The sequence below is a fragment of the Macrobrachium rosenbergii genome, chromosome 31, assembly GCF_040412425.1.
Source record: "Macrobrachium rosenbergii isolate ZJJX-2024 chromosome 31, ASM4041242v1, whole genome shotgun sequence".
Classification (NCBI taxonomy): Eukaryota; Metazoa; Arthropoda; class Malacostraca; order Decapoda; family Palaemonidae; genus Macrobrachium; species Macrobrachium rosenbergii.
Genome location: NC_089771.1, coordinates 25,471,416 through 25,488,401, shown reverse-complemented (window position 1 = coordinate 25,488,401; position 16,986 = coordinate 25,471,416). Strand labels below are relative to the sequence as shown.

The 16,986-nt window shown below is 35.9% G+C and overlaps 2 protein-coding genes across 3 annotated transcripts in view; one reads left to right on the top strand and one right to left on the bottom strand.

Annotated features, from left to right (window-relative positions):
- The window catches only part of MED7 (mediator complex subunit 7), a 39,544-nt gene that overhangs the window by 7,584 nt on the left and 14,974 nt on the right, over positions 1 to 16,986 (bottom strand). Inside the window, exon 1 of one of the 2 annotated variants that reach the window (XM_067132477.1) lies at positions 629 to 786. The exons of the other annotated variant lie outside the window; for it this stretch is intronic. The gene's annotated coding sequence lies outside the window, so the exon portion shown is untranslated. Of the gene's footprint in view, positions 1 to 628; positions 787 to 16,986 lie in introns of those variants that run through there. 2 annotated transcript variants of the gene reach the window in all.
- LOC136855440 (F-box only protein 9) lies at positions 2,959 to 15,960 on the top strand. The gene is given in 8 exon segments (XM_067132476.1): positions 2,959 to 3,087; positions 6,217 to 6,309; positions 6,880 to 7,107; positions 8,792 to 8,936; positions 9,402 to 9,891; positions 10,726 to 10,822; positions 12,111 to 12,254; positions 12,989 to 15,960. Coding segments are annotated over 8 exon segments (1,494 nt in total). The 5' UTR covers positions 2,959 to 2,985; the 3' UTR covers positions 13,184 to 15,960.

Genomic DNA, 16,986 nt, shown 5'->3' with positions numbered 1-16,986 from the left:
CTACCTAACCTAGGAGTAAGTGCCCTAACCTGGTGGGGAGGGGGAGGGCTTTGTCTCCCTTACACCCCACCAAGAAGACCTCAACAGCAGAATTTTAGAGACGTCCTTTGTGTCGTACGCCGTCGGAGGCGACGGTGGGGATGTTATTCCTACTTGGAATTTTACCGGTACCGTGTAGGCTGGGCTGGTCGTGGCCGACACTGTCTTGGCCGGTATTTGTCGTAAATTGGTAGGTTATTCCAAATTAGGTTAATGAGAAACGGCTTAGGCTTAGCTTAATGTGTAGGTTAATTCCTGGGCACGTTTAGGATAGCCTAGTTGAAATCTATTAGTTGTGACATTTGTTTTGTAAAGCCTAATGTAACACTGAAATGGCATACGGGTAAAAAGCACGGAGGGGCCACGATTTAGGATACGTCTTTATTATTTTAACAATTTAACATACCTAAATCCATGGTCATCATCCATTTCATAGTGTAATTGTCATCCAAAAGCCGAAAATCCACGAATATTCGGGACTCTTGACCCACCACAACACAAACATTAACGGGACCAACCATACATTATCTTACGAATTATATTATAAATTACCTTAATTACATTACAAATTATCATAATTCCTACTTACCGGATGTCCCGGGCTTAATTTACACACCGATAATAAACTCCTCTGGGTAAAATAAGCGGTATTTCATTCATTATTCGTCATTTTCCACTAGAGGGAAGGAGCTTTGTTGACAACGTTTGATAAGCAACCAGCTGTTATGGGGAAAACAAAAGTATAAGGTGGCAGATATAAGTGCCTGATCCTTCTAAGGAGGTTCAGAAAGGGATCAAGTGCTACTTGAAATCTTCTACCTTATACTTTTTTATACTTATTTTTTTACATTGGTTTAGGCTTCAAATATTTGCAGTGATACAGAGTTTAAATTATTAAATACTTGAACAAATATATTACTTTTTACATTGATCATGGTTCAGTCCCCAGGTGCCTGATCCTTCTAAGGAGGTTTTGGAAGATGGAATACCACTCGAAACCTTCTGCCTTATACATTATTTTACGATGTTTTAGGCTTCAAATATTTGCAATGATATGTCGTTTAGATTATTAAATATAATTATAAATTTATTATTTTCACGTTATTGTTTATTTGTGTGGGAAAACAAAAGCGTAAGGCAACTAATATAAGTGTAGATCCTCCTAAGAACATTTGGAAGAAGATCGAAGCCTACTCGAAACCTTCAACCTCATTCTTATTTTTTTTACAAAGGTTTAGGCTTCAAATATTTGCAATGATATAGCGTTTAAATTATTAAATGAAAGAACAGATTTATAATTTTCACGTTCTTGTTTGTGGTTAGTTTCCATCAATATGTATTGTACAAGTTTAGAGAAGTGGTTAAAGTGCCTGTTTGCTTATGAATCTTCTTCTTTAATTTTACAATAGGTGCATAAACAAATTTAATTCGAAAAAAATTTCAGTGTTTAAAATATTTACATGTAGGACGCAAACGGAATGATATAAAGAGCACTCAGACAATAAAGCCTAAGATCCACATACTATGAATACGTCAGTATTCTCAGTCAACGAAAGATAGGATTCTGGGCCTCCAAAGTACGGATAGGTCCACCTCCTGAGAGAAAAAAGATGATATTAGTCCAGTTTCATTTTCCTTTATCTTGCCTAGAAACGGGTTGGTTATTCATTTCCCGTTGGAATCGGACAAGTGCTCTGTGCTATATAAGAGATCTGTATTAAACAACTTTGTGAGACAATTTAACTGACAGTTTAAATAAGCGCGTGTGGGGATCCTCAAGAATCCTAAGATTGCCCACCTTCTCCTAGGGACTGACCGGGCACCCCTCGTGATGAGTCTAAAAAAAAAGAGCCATCATATACAAGCTTAAGTGGTCTGGAGTGGGATGCTTCAATTCTACAGCAAGATAACGTCCACTCGTTTTGAAACACCTCTCATCACATCTAAGTGAGGGAGACTTGTAAATATTAACAGGCATGTTCGTTTAGACCAGATTATAAAAGTAAATCAATAAATCTTTCAAAAGTATTGCTTTTATTAGTAAGCATTCTGTATTTAATCATAGGCCTATTATTTATGTTGTATCACTGGGAGTATATTCTGGCAGGGCATCTCTTCTCATTCAAAGAACTAGCAAAAATAAAGGACCGCGTCATTTTACAGATCACAGAGCCTCCTGAAAATATTTAGGAGATTTTACAAGACAAGAATCGTCCTTCAAATTTTTTCCCCTGCACAGCTGATTGTTTACAGATCGGAATACAGAATGGTATAACAACGCCTGTAACAGAGAGAGGGCTCAGATCAGTCTTCAGCAGTTAAATTATTATGCTCATTAACTAATGTATATTATTATTTTATTATATATTATGCTAGGGCAGTGGATAGAGTGGGCATGTTTAAAAAATGAAAGATATGGATGATGTCAATACCAATATTTTATCTAAATATCACAACTTACAAGAAACCACGCCTAATATTTATAGGATTTTTGACGAGAGAGAGAGGGAGAGAGAGATTTGGAAAACCTCTAAAACTCTCCTTCTTTATCGGTCCTATAACGATATTCATGATACCAATAACCAAGAGAGAGAGAGAGAGAGAGAGAGAGAGAGAGAGAGAGAGAGAGAGAGAGAGAGAGAGAGAGAGAGAGAGAGAGAGAGAGAGAGAGAGAGAGTATTCGCACTTTGGAGCGCTGGTAAACAAACAACATGGCATGCAACTTTGATCCCTAAAGTCGATGGACCTAAGGACCAAAATGGCTTCACATTCTCCAGTGTGGTTCAAGGTCGCTGAAAAGATGGCAGCCGTGGTGAGATCCAAAATCTATTTCTCCTCGGTTGTTCGTTTCTCCGACCGTGAATCTATTGCCTGAACTATTCAGCAAGCAGATAAATATGGTAAGAATGCAGTGGTTGCAGAATATTTCGGGAATGAGAGCGAGAAATGGGTTTAAATTGCAATAATCTGGGCCGTTGCACGACCCCCAACTCCGTTGCAGGTGAAGCTGACGTCATGGTTATGGAGACAACGTTGTGTAGCTTACACGTAATTGCAGCTTGTAATATTACATTTACTTAACGTCTAGTTATTTAAACATAAGAAAATGACACAATTTTAGGCTACGATTGTGCTAAATATCTTAACTAACATACTACGTGAAGAAGCATTCTTAGGGTACGCTAGCTTCTTGTAGTGTCTCCGTATTTGCAACTTCTCTTCTTAGGGCGTTTTATTTGCCGGTTAATAAATAACAAGTGAATTTTACCGTGATTATAAAGCAAATTCTTTTAGGACTTTTTAACATGTACCAAAATTTATGCAATTTACTAACTTGAACTGTATAATTTTATGATTACAATGCTGGCTGATGATTAGATATTATGACAGCTGTCAAAAAACAATGTGGAAAATACATTACATCACGTAATTATTCATTTGTATGGTGTCTTGTAGTTTATGACCTTTTTTCCCCACATTTAACCTCGTGCCTCGATGCATAGGCTAGGCTTACCTCATTAGCGGCATTAAGGGCGAATTCTATTGGACGAGGAGTATCCTATTCTGGTTGGATATAAAATAAATGAATAATGCCAATAACAGCGGTTTATTTCATGCTTTAATTCAGGCTAGGTTAAAGATAAGAGAAGCACTGGTAGTAAATAGGCTACAGGCCCATGATTCAAGCGTATAATAGTAGGCTACATAGAAACATCTCAACTCTGGCAACACCACTACTATCAGCCACATTATCATTATTCTCTTTAAGGTACCATATTAGATGGCCACATTTTAAAATAAATCTCCTAAATTGAATGTTATATAATGGTAAAGTACAGGCTAGGTTAGGCATAGCACATTTTTGGATAAATTGCCATAATTGAATGTTAAGTGTAAAGCATAGGTTAGTTTAGGCGTAATATATTTTTAAATGAATCTCTTAAATTGAATGTTTTAAGTGTAAAGTACAGGTTAGGTTAGGTGTAATACATTTTCAAATGTCTTAAACTGAATGTTTAAAGTGTAAAGTACAGGGTAGTTTAGGTTAGGAACTATTTGAATTGCTGTTACCTGTAAGGTATCTTGAAAATAGTCATGTACAGGTTATAACATAGGCTCTTGGTCACTTAACAGACTTTGTTACTTGTCAGAAAACCAAGAAAATTGTATACAAAACTGATACTATTTAACTTAAGACACAGTGTCCAACCTGATTGGGGCTTGTCATTGGACCCCACCCCCCTTCCCTTGCCTAATTAAACTGTGAATGGGAAAGTGATGCATCCTAACCTAACCAAACCTGGAGTGCAGTGTCCTACCTGAGTAATGGGTAGGGCCCTTCACCTCTCTGGACCCCCACCCCCTTAACCTACGTTGATGTTATTGCGTAGGCTACCCCAGGGTTTGGGAGGTCAAGCTTGTTCATCATTATGAGCAGGCTGGTCTTATACCTTTTTGAAAGTTTAAATGGTCAACAGTGGTGTCGTATTAATTAAGACCATGGTAATATGTTCATGTTAATTTAATCACCACTTTATAGTTGTGGAAAACATATTCAGGTTCAGAAGCAGTCTTTCTGCTTGTTACTATATCCATCTCTCCACTTTGATAAATGTCTAACAAGGTCACAAGATTAGCACCATTGTTGGTCTCTAGCCTTGGGGGACACTAGGAAAACATTTCATGAACACTTTCTTTAAGCCTTGCACACTTAACGAGATAATCTTGTTGTACTTCAACTTCCCAAACAATAGTTTAGGTACTTATGTGACATAGCCAGTGCCCTAATGGCTATTATTTCAAAAGTATTACTGCTAAATTTCAGAACAGTAAGAATTTCAGTTACCCCAAGTTTGCCATGTATAGTGAGATTTTGGGTTATATCCTCATTGTATAGCTTAGTAGTGAAAAATGGGAATTTTGTGAAAGTATGCACAAAGTTTGAAAACCAAGGCAGTATTGGTGTCTTTGTTGGTGTTTTCGTTAATTGAAATCTTATCATTGGGGAACAGAAAATACTGCAAATAAACAATACTCAAACAAGAAAAGCCAATTGGGAAAGACTTGAGAGGAGATATCTTACCATGCAATGCAAAGCAGATACTGAGAGATCAGTAAGGAGTAGCAGTACGATGGATGAAATGGAAAGAGATTGCTAGTCTGCAGCAAAATAAAAGTATCCCCTTAGTAAACTGACCAAATGTTTATGATGCATGTATAGAGCCTGTATCACTCCTTGTGGCAAGGACATTGTCTCTTAAAAAGAAATAAAGGCAGCTTTGAAGAGGTTGGCTACAAAATGTTAAGATTCATGGTTTGGGTATGTTGGGAAAATCTTATTACAAATGATGAAGGTACAAAGATTGATGCCCAGAGACCGGAAAATAGACTGAGATAGTTTGGATAAGGATGAGAATGGAAAGAGGGACGTTTAGACTGAAAAGTAGTAGACGTGGATATAGCAGGATGATATCACGATGGGAAGTTCAAAAGACTGAAAAGGCTCAAGACCTCACTTCATGTCAGCCCTGATAAGGGGAAAATATTATGGAAAACTGTTGATGGTTACAGTGACCCTTAGTTTAACACATGTTTATCAATAGAAGATTAGTCTTGTTCACCAGTTTTCAGGGATTGGGAAATATTGTATTAGGAAAAACTTGACCTTTTTGTAGCTACTTTTCATTATAATTTTAGCTCAGATGTCCGAACTACTTTATGATGATAAACTTGATGAGCAAATGAAGATTTTAGATCCAGTTATTAACTTTTACTCTTTTTATAATTAAGATTATCCATAAAGTAGGTAATGAATCTGTAGGAAGGTTACCATTTTCTGTATCAAAAAGATTTACTGCAATACATATTCTTTGGAAGCTTGAATTTCAAGTCAGTGGCCCCTGTAGGCATGTTCCATATGATTAGGGGTTTGTCTTCTGAATAATAATAATTAATAATAATAAATGTAGAGCTAGACTCTATTTCAGGTATACGGTAATTGAAAATGTAACTCTTGTAGCCAAATCTGTGTTTTTATACTAATACACTAAGATTCTATTCTATATATATATATATATATATATATATATATATATATATATATAATATATATATATATATTTGTTTATTTATTATATGGCATTTATTTTTTTTTTTCTTTATTCATTTATTTTTCAGGCTGACCCCAGACAATCTGCCAGAGCTGATGATAATAATATTGCTCTTGTTGACCTAACTGAGCACACCACAACGCAGACTGGAGATCCTGAGGTAATATTTATTGCTTTACTTTTAACCACAGTATTTATACGAATGAATGTCTGTATCACACGTCTTTTTTCTTGTTTTGCATTAACCAAGGCTGATTGAGTTGAATGACCATTTATTTCTGTAAATGATTTGGTACTTGGTTTTTTGCAAACTTGAATTATTCTCTGACCCCAAGCAGTGCAGTTGTAAGAGCAATATGTACTGTATCACCAAAAGGGTATGTTTCAAATTCCTGTAGGAGAAGTGTTTGATATTGGACCTTCAAAAAACTGGCCAAAATATTAGTGTTTAATCAGATTGAAATGGAGTTGGGTATACTCTTTACTTGTAATACCTTTTTTGCTTGTGTCAACACCGCCTCAGTATAATCTCTACAATATTAGTAATGCAGCTCTATAGCATTAAATAGTAGTCATGACTTAGATATGATATTAACTTCCTCACCATTTCTTTTACTGTTTCCAGTCACTTATGCCTGTGGTCATGATGCAGATTTGCTTTAAATCGCACATGGGAGCAATGGCTTTTCATCTTACTTTTAGACAATACATTTTTTTTTTTCCTTTGCAGGATCCCGAATCTGTGTTGGCGTCATTTCGTAAAGAATGGCGCCGAGAATTAGAGACCCAAGGGTCATCACCAACACCTTTGACCCCTTCACGAAATCGCCAAGGTCAACCAAGATCTCCCCGTACCGCCCAGGGTCAAGAGAACAGAACGGAAACTACTGATGTGAAGGAAGCAGATAGGACCAGTGTAAACCAAGGAGATGAAATCCATCCAGATATTGAGTCAAAAGTACAGTCTGTTTTTATTAATGTTTAGTCTCTAAGAGTTGCATAAGAATTATCGTTTGTCACTTTTCCCAACTGACGGGTATGGAATGTCTTGTTTTTGTGGCATCTGATTAGAATACTTCCACAACTGATGTTTTCTTGGCTCTCCTTCAGGATCTGTTCTGTTTGTATGGCTTCTGCTTCCTGCATTTCTTGCCTCCAGTCTCTTGCCAATCCTTTGTGTTTCTACTAGGCTTCTGTATCTTTCCATGCCCCTGCTAGGTTTTCTTGTGCTCTTACCCCTGGCACTCAACATTCCACTGCTCACCTGGCACCAACCTCACTTCCATTGTTGGGCAATGTTCCTGCCCTCATCTTGTAGTTCCTATTTCCTGCCACCTGTCCTCTGAGCTTTCCTTATAAACAAGCCTCTGTGTCCAGTCTTTGGCTGCACGAGCATCCAGTCACGCTTGTTTCCAGCCTGCACCAGATGATTCTTCATGTGGATTAGATCCCTTCTGCTAGGCTGTCTTCTACCACGTGTTCCCAGTTGTATGTGCTTTTCTCGTACGCCAGCTTACAGCCAGTCAGTAGAGTTTTCCTGTCTTGGATAATCCTGCACCTTAAATGTCACATTTACCTCCTGCTTGCTCTTCCAGTTTTATGTGCGTTCTGCTATTCATCTGCTCACAGCCTCTTGCCTTCTCATGGTTACTCTTGCACTACTGCTGCTTGCCACTCACCTGAGTCTTTCGTGCATTGGTGCAAATTTCCGCATTCAATCTTTGGCTGTCAGACACTCACTTCCAGTTGCGTCTGTTGTCTGCTCTCGCCCTCCTTTAGCCAAGCACCTGAAAAAATCTTCAAGCGTGGCCATGCATCTGTCTCAGAATACACACCTGTCTTCTCTAACTCACTTGTTATGACAAACATTTATGTGATGCTTATTTCCTCTACACTTCTGCTCTGCTACGCATTTGTCAGGACATCGTTGAGCCATGCATTTGCACTCAGTGATGTGCATCTGTCCATTGCTGTTTCTGCCTCATGGAGTACGTGCCTGCTTCTGCCAGGTACTTGCGAAGACTAAGAATATATGTGAGTAACCAAACAAAATGCATGAATTTTTTTTTTATTATTGCCAGCTTTTGCACCTGTTTCCAGCCACACTCTTTCTTCAGCCATGCCTTTTTTTTATTAGAGCCTCTCAGCAGCTTTGATGTTTTTTCTTTCATCTGGGAGTAGCCAGTAATTGTGTTGCAACTTTTTATGGATATGTTCATTTTACACTAGCAAGAAGTTGGTGTCCAGATGTTACCTCCCTTGCTATCTGTAGCAGTCCTCGCTAGCACCCCATTGTAACCTCAGCAATTCATCATCTCTCGTCCTTTAAGCTCATCAGTGGTTCTGGAAGTGACTTGGAATGATATGTCTGGAATTTTGCACAAAATAGGCTATATTAAGATGATGGGTTTACATTGAGAACAAATATTTTTTGTCACTTAATATTACTGTAATGTACTTTAAGCCAGTTCTTATTTCACAAATATGCTGTACAATGGTATTTTCAATTTCTCATTAAATATCTGAATCTGAGTTTGATTTCATTAAGAAAATAAATAGGTGCTCTTTTTACCAGTTATCAATCTTATCACTTGCAAATGTGTAGTCTGGGTAATATATTTACCTTTTTTCTACCATATTAGGCAGCAGAGTTGTTCAATAAAGCTGTTGAACTAGAACAGAGTAGCCGTTTGTACGAAGCTATTCAATACTACAGGCGTGCTATGACCCTTGTACCTGATATTGAGTTTAGAGTCCATCAACATAATATGCTTGAAAGGAATGAAGGTAATACTGTAAAATGGGTATGATTTTGTACTTAAACTTTAAAGCACTTAACACTGTTTTATACCATAAACAAACCCTGGTTTACTAAGTGCCAATATTGACAATATTCCTTGTTGTAAAAATGTATTCACCAAAAGTATAGTGATAAATGTGTGCAGATTTTTTTTTTACACCACCTAAAAATTATAATAAATTGTCTCTCTAGTGATATATACTGTAGGTTAATGCTATTTGCTTCAAGCAGTGCACTATAAAGCATAATACTGTTATTTGAGAATATTAGTACAATTGTATGGTAGTGTTCTGCTTATTCCTACCCTTTTTACCTTACATTAAAAATGCATGAAAACATACCCATAATGTTAGTTTTTTTTTTTTTTTTTTTTTTTTTTTTTTTTTCCAAATCTACTCCACCTGCTATATGAATAAGTTGAATTACAGCTGTTATTATATCTTGAATAACAGGGTACCACGGAACTGTGGCAGAAACAGAGGAGCCCACTCACGAAGAGGAGCTTCAGTGTGAGGAACTGCAAGATCTAGTATCTCGTTTCCAGCACGTTATGGCTCCTGCTCAAGCCATGTGCGACCCTCAGTTTGAGCAAGATGCCCCGCATATTTCCTGTCTGCCTCCCGAGATGTTGGATCGCATCATGTGCTGGGTGGTTGGGAATGACCTTGATATGCGATCGCTCGAGCAAATTTCACAAGTTTGTCATGGATTTTATCTCTTGGCAAGGAACCCAGAAATATGGCACAAGGCCTGTTTAAGAATTTGGGGGATTTCTTGTGGATTGCCAGGACCCACGGATCAGCGAGGATGTTTATCCACGTCCTCCTTGCACTACATGGTTTGCTATATTTCTAAATAAACTTATTTCCGACCGGGAGATTGTAGCTTTCAGGACCAGACTTGCCAACCTTGGCATTTAGTCCATTATTATAGATATGTCAGGTAAGGAATATATAAAAGAAGTCATACAAGTTACATTCTCAATTTGTATTGTAATATCCTGTTAGACTTAGCTAACACACACACACACACACTAGCAAACCCCAAAAAAGTATCATAACTTAATAAAAATGGGATGTAACTTTTGATTTCCAGTACATTTGAGAATTAAATAACAAGTTGCAGTGTACATATGAAAAGTGTATAGAGCTAGATTACCACAAAATTAACAAAATAAAATGGTATTGTATTCTGAGGTACATAGTAAGCATGTGCCATCCCAATGATTACTTGCACCATCCCACTGATGACTCAAATAATTCTCAGTATTTAATATTTTGTCATCAAATTTAACTTGTAAATAATCTTAATGTATTATTGTAAATACAGTAATGTACTTTTTTTAAGTGTTACATGTTGAAATTACTTTTTTAAATTCCAATTTTTGTGAATTGTGTAGTTTCTACAGGGAAATTTCATTTTGCAGTAATTAATTTGTGTGAAAAACTTCATACCTATGTATGATTTTCAGTCAGTGACACATGAGGCAGTGTTGAAATAATTTGCAGTTTTGACTGTACAGTATATACATTATTTTGGAAGAGGCAAGGGATGATATTGGTTATCAAAGCACATAAAAAATCTATCTTTTTCTCAGTATGTTCATCATTTTAGTAGATTATTTAGAGCCTTTTCATCTTTTTTTATAAGACAATTACATTATCTTATAAGTATGTTTGAGGGCAAATAAAACCGTTTTGTATATTCATCTCTGAAGAATGTAATTGTTTTTCATAGTCTTCATAACTATATTTGTTGACAACGTGATCATTTCAGATTCCACACGGATGGCACTGTGTGCATGCTAACAACCCCAGAGGAACCTGCGAATGTTGTGGCTCATTTGCGGTCTCAAGAGTGTCGATTTTCGCAGGCAGGTTTTAAGTTGTTGTCTGTGAGACTGAATGAATTGAATGGATGACTCCTTTGGGCATTATGCAATAGCTGACTAGAATGAATTATGTATACAGTAAAGATAAATTCACATTTCTCTTTGGTCAAGTATAATTTCAAATGATTCATATGAATTAGTCCATCACAACTGGATCAAATTTCGTTACGTAATGCCTAGTGTTCCTGGCAACAGTTTTATCAGAAATACCTGGAATCTTGCTGTCAGTATTCTGAAAATATTCATTTTTTGCAGCCATGTTGCATATGAGTTCCCCTGACTCTTCACTTGGTACTATTTCGTATCGTAATATCGAGTGAAAGCTTCTGCACATTTTCATAGTTAACGTTGTTAACATTACCAGTCTTATGACCAGCAATCATTCTCGTTCCTTCAGCTTCAAAATTGATCATTCTTTTCTTTGTAAATCTGCTGTCAGCAACTTGAATCCCTCCTGAAGCCTCAACCATGTCTTTGTCTTTTTTTAACATTCCATTCATTATCTCTACCATCAGCTTTCAAAACACTCTTCTTAGCACTCATCTACATCCTCTTGAATGCATCAGCATACAGTGATTCAATTCATCACCTGTCTAACCGATAACCTCACCTTTTCCTTACAGATCCAATTTACTTTTTGTAGGTTTTCGCTTGTCATGCCATCAAGACTGGCTCATTTCTCATGTGCTCATGTCCTACAAAAGATATATCATCCCCAGGCACTATCCTTCGCCCACACCCACACCTGTGTGATGGGGTCATGTTAATTTTAAGTTAGCTTTAACCATTAAGAAGTTGCTATATAATTTCCAAAGAATCAATATGCACCATTTATTAAAAACCAGATATTAAAACCAGACATGTTTTACCTATTATGATCCTAAGAGAATTTTGTATGTGAAAATATTAATAACCATGAATGGCATCATTGAAGATTACTGCTCGTGGTGTGTCCTTAATTATCCTCTTACCTTGAGCTTAAACCAATGCAGTATTGCACTAGAAATTTTAAAAGTTTCATTGAAGTCAAAAGAATCTAGGTAAAGGAGAGTTTTCGCAGTTCCACTCTATCCACCCAGTGATGATCATAGTGTAATTGTATTAAAAGATCCTCTTGTGGCCACAACAAAGGTATACTGTATCATAAAATTATGGGTTTTAATAGTTTAAATTTTGTGCTTAACTATGCACCAAAAAATTTAAACCAGAATATAAATATGTAAATATCCAAGATCATTTGTTAATTTGCAGTTATTTTCCTTCAATACAGGTAGTTCGAGGTCACTACTGTATTCATGGCTCTAACATCACCTTGCTTTTGAAGAAGCAATCCAGGGAAAAAATGAGTAACCGCAGGAAGGGTCGTCGGCATAACGGTGGAACAACTGATGTTGCTGAGACCATTTTCAAGATTGTAAGTGTAATTCACTTTAGATTTTGTAATGGTGATGCTGTATATAACAGTAATTTGCAATGTACTTACTGCAGATTTGATCAGTAAACTGATATTCGGTATGTAAATCCAAGCAGCATCTGGAGAACAAACGGAAGTTTCTCATGACTTATTATAGGGTCTCATTTAGTGTGGAACCTTGAAAACTTAATGTATTGAAGAGGAGAGCATAGGAAAAATAGCATTCTGTTTGATATACCTCATGTTTTGTAGTTCTTACTGTATCCAATAAAGGTATTCATTCTCTCTAAGGGTTTTTTTTTTTATAAACTAGAATGGCTTTGAATATACAGTACAGTATTAGTATTTTATATATTTGTGTAAACTGACAATGGTGAGTAAGTTATCAATGCAAGGAATAAAGCATAACCTTTTAAGCCATGAATTATCTTTTTTTATGTTGCATTGTTAAAAGTATACAAACACAGCATTCTGAAAAGGTTTTATGCCCTTTGTAACTTAGGACTTATAGATCATGAAACTAATTTTCTCTCATTTCAGGGTACAATAATTATTACAAACATTGTTTTTATCTTTATAATTGTGCTAAATTTGCTTCATTTATTATAATTTCAAGATCATGAAACTAATTTTCTCTCATTTCAGGGTACGATAATTATTACAAACACACTGTTTTAATCTTTACAACTGTGCTAAAATTGCTTCGTTTATTATAATTTTGCCTATAATTTCAGGAATATGAAATTCGAGGTGTCAAGGGAAGACCACACTGGCTGCTTGCTTGGAGGAACTATACCATCTGTTATGTGAAATATGATGCAAAGCAGAATGTCACAGATGTTGATGTGAACGATAGCAGCAAGTTCCCATCTCTTGCATTTTCCAGAGTGAAAAGCTACTCGCAAATAAGCGAGATGCCCCTTACTTAGAAGGGAGTGTTATGAAATCTTCACGACCCTGAGAAGTTTACATTTAGAGGCATAATGAAGAGCATTCATTTGGACATGGAATGTCACATTCAGCTTCATTTTGCAGTCCTCAGTGCTTTTTTTATTTATTTATTTTTTTTTTCATATTTCCCAGCACTAGGAGAATGCGAGGTCACTGATGCTCCTCCAAGAATCAGGTTGTGTTGCATTTCTACAACAGTGCTTCATTTTAGTATGTAGGTACAAAATGAGAGTCTGAATATCTTTAGCATGTCAATGAAGGCATCATGTTACAGAATACAGTTCCTTTGTAGATTTGGTAAAGGGTTGGTGTTATGGCGTTTAAAACAAGATTTCAGTTTTCCTTTTAAAGGTGATTTTTTATGTCTGTCTTAAGGCATTGATTTTGTATTTGTCCTCGTGTGTTTTTCTGATTTTGAAAATACTGTTGTATCCTTTGACTGTTTTCTTAAGGGAATAAATCCTTGTTGCGAGATAAGAAAAGGAATCATGTTAGTGCTATTTTTGTTTTACAGTCGGTTTGAATTGTGGAAACTTTAGGTTATTAGGGAACCATTACAGATTTACGTATTTTCACTTCTTTTCCACTGTTTATGTGATCATATGCTTATTACTAGCATACATAAAGTCAAGATTATGAAAGGTATTAGGTTTTAATTTTTTCATTGTATTGTACTTTAACTAGCATGGCTAATGATTTATACACAGTACTTAAATTGCATTATGTGTGAAGTATGAAACCTTTCCAAACATTGTTACCAGCAAGAAAAAGGAGGCTTCAGATAAATTTGGGTGTAAAGTTACTTGAGTAACACAACCTTTTCACTAATCAGAGGTTGCACCATACTTTTGAGATAATTAATCTTCTTTCACATTTCTCAAAATAATTGAATGATTTGAAACCTGGTTCATGTATTACAGCTGCATTGTGGCTGTTTTTTAAATTACAATTATGTTGTTTTCAGATACCAGTAAGTTAGTTTGTCAAGAGGAAAATGCTTCATGTATCTTGCAAAGGTATATGTGGGACTTGGCATACCTTAAATCTTACTCCGTCTGGAGTAAGGTTCACAAAGCATTTTGTCTTTGTAGATTATTGTTGTTGTTTTATGAAATTTTACTACAAAAGTACTGTATATTATAAATATTATTAGGTGAGTTAGGTGCAGATTTTATGAAGCATTCTGCCAACATATTGAACTCAGAGTGCTGTTTTTCGTAAATTTATTTTGTACCTTACATGAACGTGGATTTGTGACTAATGTGTATAATAAATGTTAGTTTTTGCTTTATTTGACTTTTAACTGAATTTTATGTGTTCAGTCTTATAAAAGAAAAAGGCTTCAGTTTAAAAATTACCAACTAAACATTAGGTATTTCAGAGTATGTACACTTACTAATATCAAGTACCAAATGTACTTAGTGAACCAGTCATAGTTTGCCATTTGTGAAAAGCAAATGAAAGTTCTTGAAATACATCTAACATTTTAAAAGGTTGCGTTCAAGTGTAGGATCTTCTTAGCCAAAACACAAGTGCTTTTTTGTTTTATGTATGTTGTCTTAGTATACTAAGTATGAAGGCAAAATAACATTATATAGCGGTCTGAATACAGTAACACCTCGATTTATCTTACTTCTGTACCTATCAGTGGGTAAATGTCTTAAAAATAGATTTTTAAGTGTAAAGTACGGCTTAGTTCTGACTAGAAACTATGTGGAATAACTGTTAGCTGTGGACTATATTATAGTCTATCTGAAAGCTAGACCATAGAGGTATCTGGTAAGTTGAGAGGCTACTGTACAGGTACTTTTATATGCATAATATGATTTTTATGTCCTCAAATCACTCAAAAACTTATGAATGACCTGTAAGTAATTTTCATTTGATGGACTACTTGAATGAAATTTTCATAATTTCTCCAACAGAAGTTACTTGTAGTTTTACACTGAATTAATCTCCAGAAATTAGCACAGACATTCTGTTAGGTTAGTAGCATAATATTAATGCCAAGGTAAAGTAACGGAATGTAAATAATGATTATGGATTCAATATGAAAACATAAGTTTGTATATGATTTACCAAGTACTGAGTTTATGTCATGTCATGATAACCTACTCATTGTCTTGGACAATCCAAAATTCAGAGATTTAACCACAAGTAACATAAATCATTGTTTTTCCTGGTACAGTATATGTCTGTGTCACAAGATGTTGCTTTTAAACGAATTTTGGAGAATTATTACATTTGGCATTTTTCTAATGTTTCATTCAAATATCCAATTATTTACACTGTTCAAGCAGCAGTCATACGAGAATATATGAGTACTACTGTGGTTGTGCCCCTAAAAATCAGTTCTGACTAACAAATACATTGCTTGGGTATATCATAGTTATTCAGTGAGAGAAAGGGAAATGTACTAATAGAATTACTCTAAACCAATATTTTGTGTATTTTTTGTTTCTAAATGTGATTGAAAAGCAGTGTAACTGCATTTAAAAAGAACATCACATGTAAAACAATTAGAAGTTTGTTTTGGAATGACTGAAAAAATAGTCAATATTCCTTGTAATTTAATTTTTTGTTACATCTGACGAAACTTTAGGTACAATGATAATGTAAAAGTAAGGAAAGTGCACTGCTTCTAAGGATGATGCAAAATCCTGTTCATTACTGTATACTTAACTGACGGATGCAAAGAATTTGTGATGCACAGAGTATAAGATATTCACCTGAATGAATAAAGATGTCCACATCATTTACCTGTATTGTATTTGACTTGTATCAAGTCCACCCTCAACGGAAAGCCCTTGCTTAAATCTCATTATATAATTTAGATTTCTTTGTCTCTCCCACAAAATTGACCATGTCTTTCTTGTATTTGTGCCACTTATATGTCTGTCATCAAGACTGATCATTCAGTGCTAATTTTGCTGTGGTTTTGTCCTCTGTAAGAGTATGGAGCAGAGTGAGGCTGGGTATTTAATGTCTTGTGAGTGAGAAATCTCATGTTAGACTTTATTTATTTTTTGAGTCTTGTGTTCAACTTGACTTACAGTATTTTGTTGGGCCTGATCTCAGCTTGGACTGTTGGCCTTTACTGATCATTAAGCATATGTCTAGATGGTTCATCGTAGAACAGCTCTAGTAGGAGTCCTTTTGGGACATAGTACTTCATCCTTTATAATTTGTTACTACAGGATTGTGTGAGTGGCTTCAATGAGCAGTAAGGCAACATGCAGTTTGTTTGTCTCAAAAGTCCTCAAAACCACCAGGGGCTATACAGTTCCCCTCTAGGTGGAACTTTAAAGGCAAGGTTACCAAGAATATCGTAAGAACAGGGCCACTGAGGACCCATATTCTTTGACTATACATTTGACTATACAAGGCAGTGGAGCTGCACCTTAGCAAAGGGAGACCTACAGATTGTATATTTGCTCAAGGGTGATAGAGAAGTGGCTGCAGTACAGGTGACCTCATTCTGGCCTTTAGCTCAAGTGTGTAGCCAGGTACAGTTTTATCCTTATATCAAGGACTTTAAATGGAGCAAACATTCATGTGATACAAGCTGATATGGGCACCAACCTGCGTTTATAACAAATAACAGAGAAAGAAATTAATGTTCACATATAAAAACAGCATTGAGAATCTGAAAAACCTAAGGCAATGATGCATGGCCCATGTAAATGTAACAGCCTCTCATGAACGTCAGCACCCATTATACTGTCAGCAAGAACGTTTCACACAATTGCAGTAAAAGAAATGAAACGGTTGTGGGCAGTGA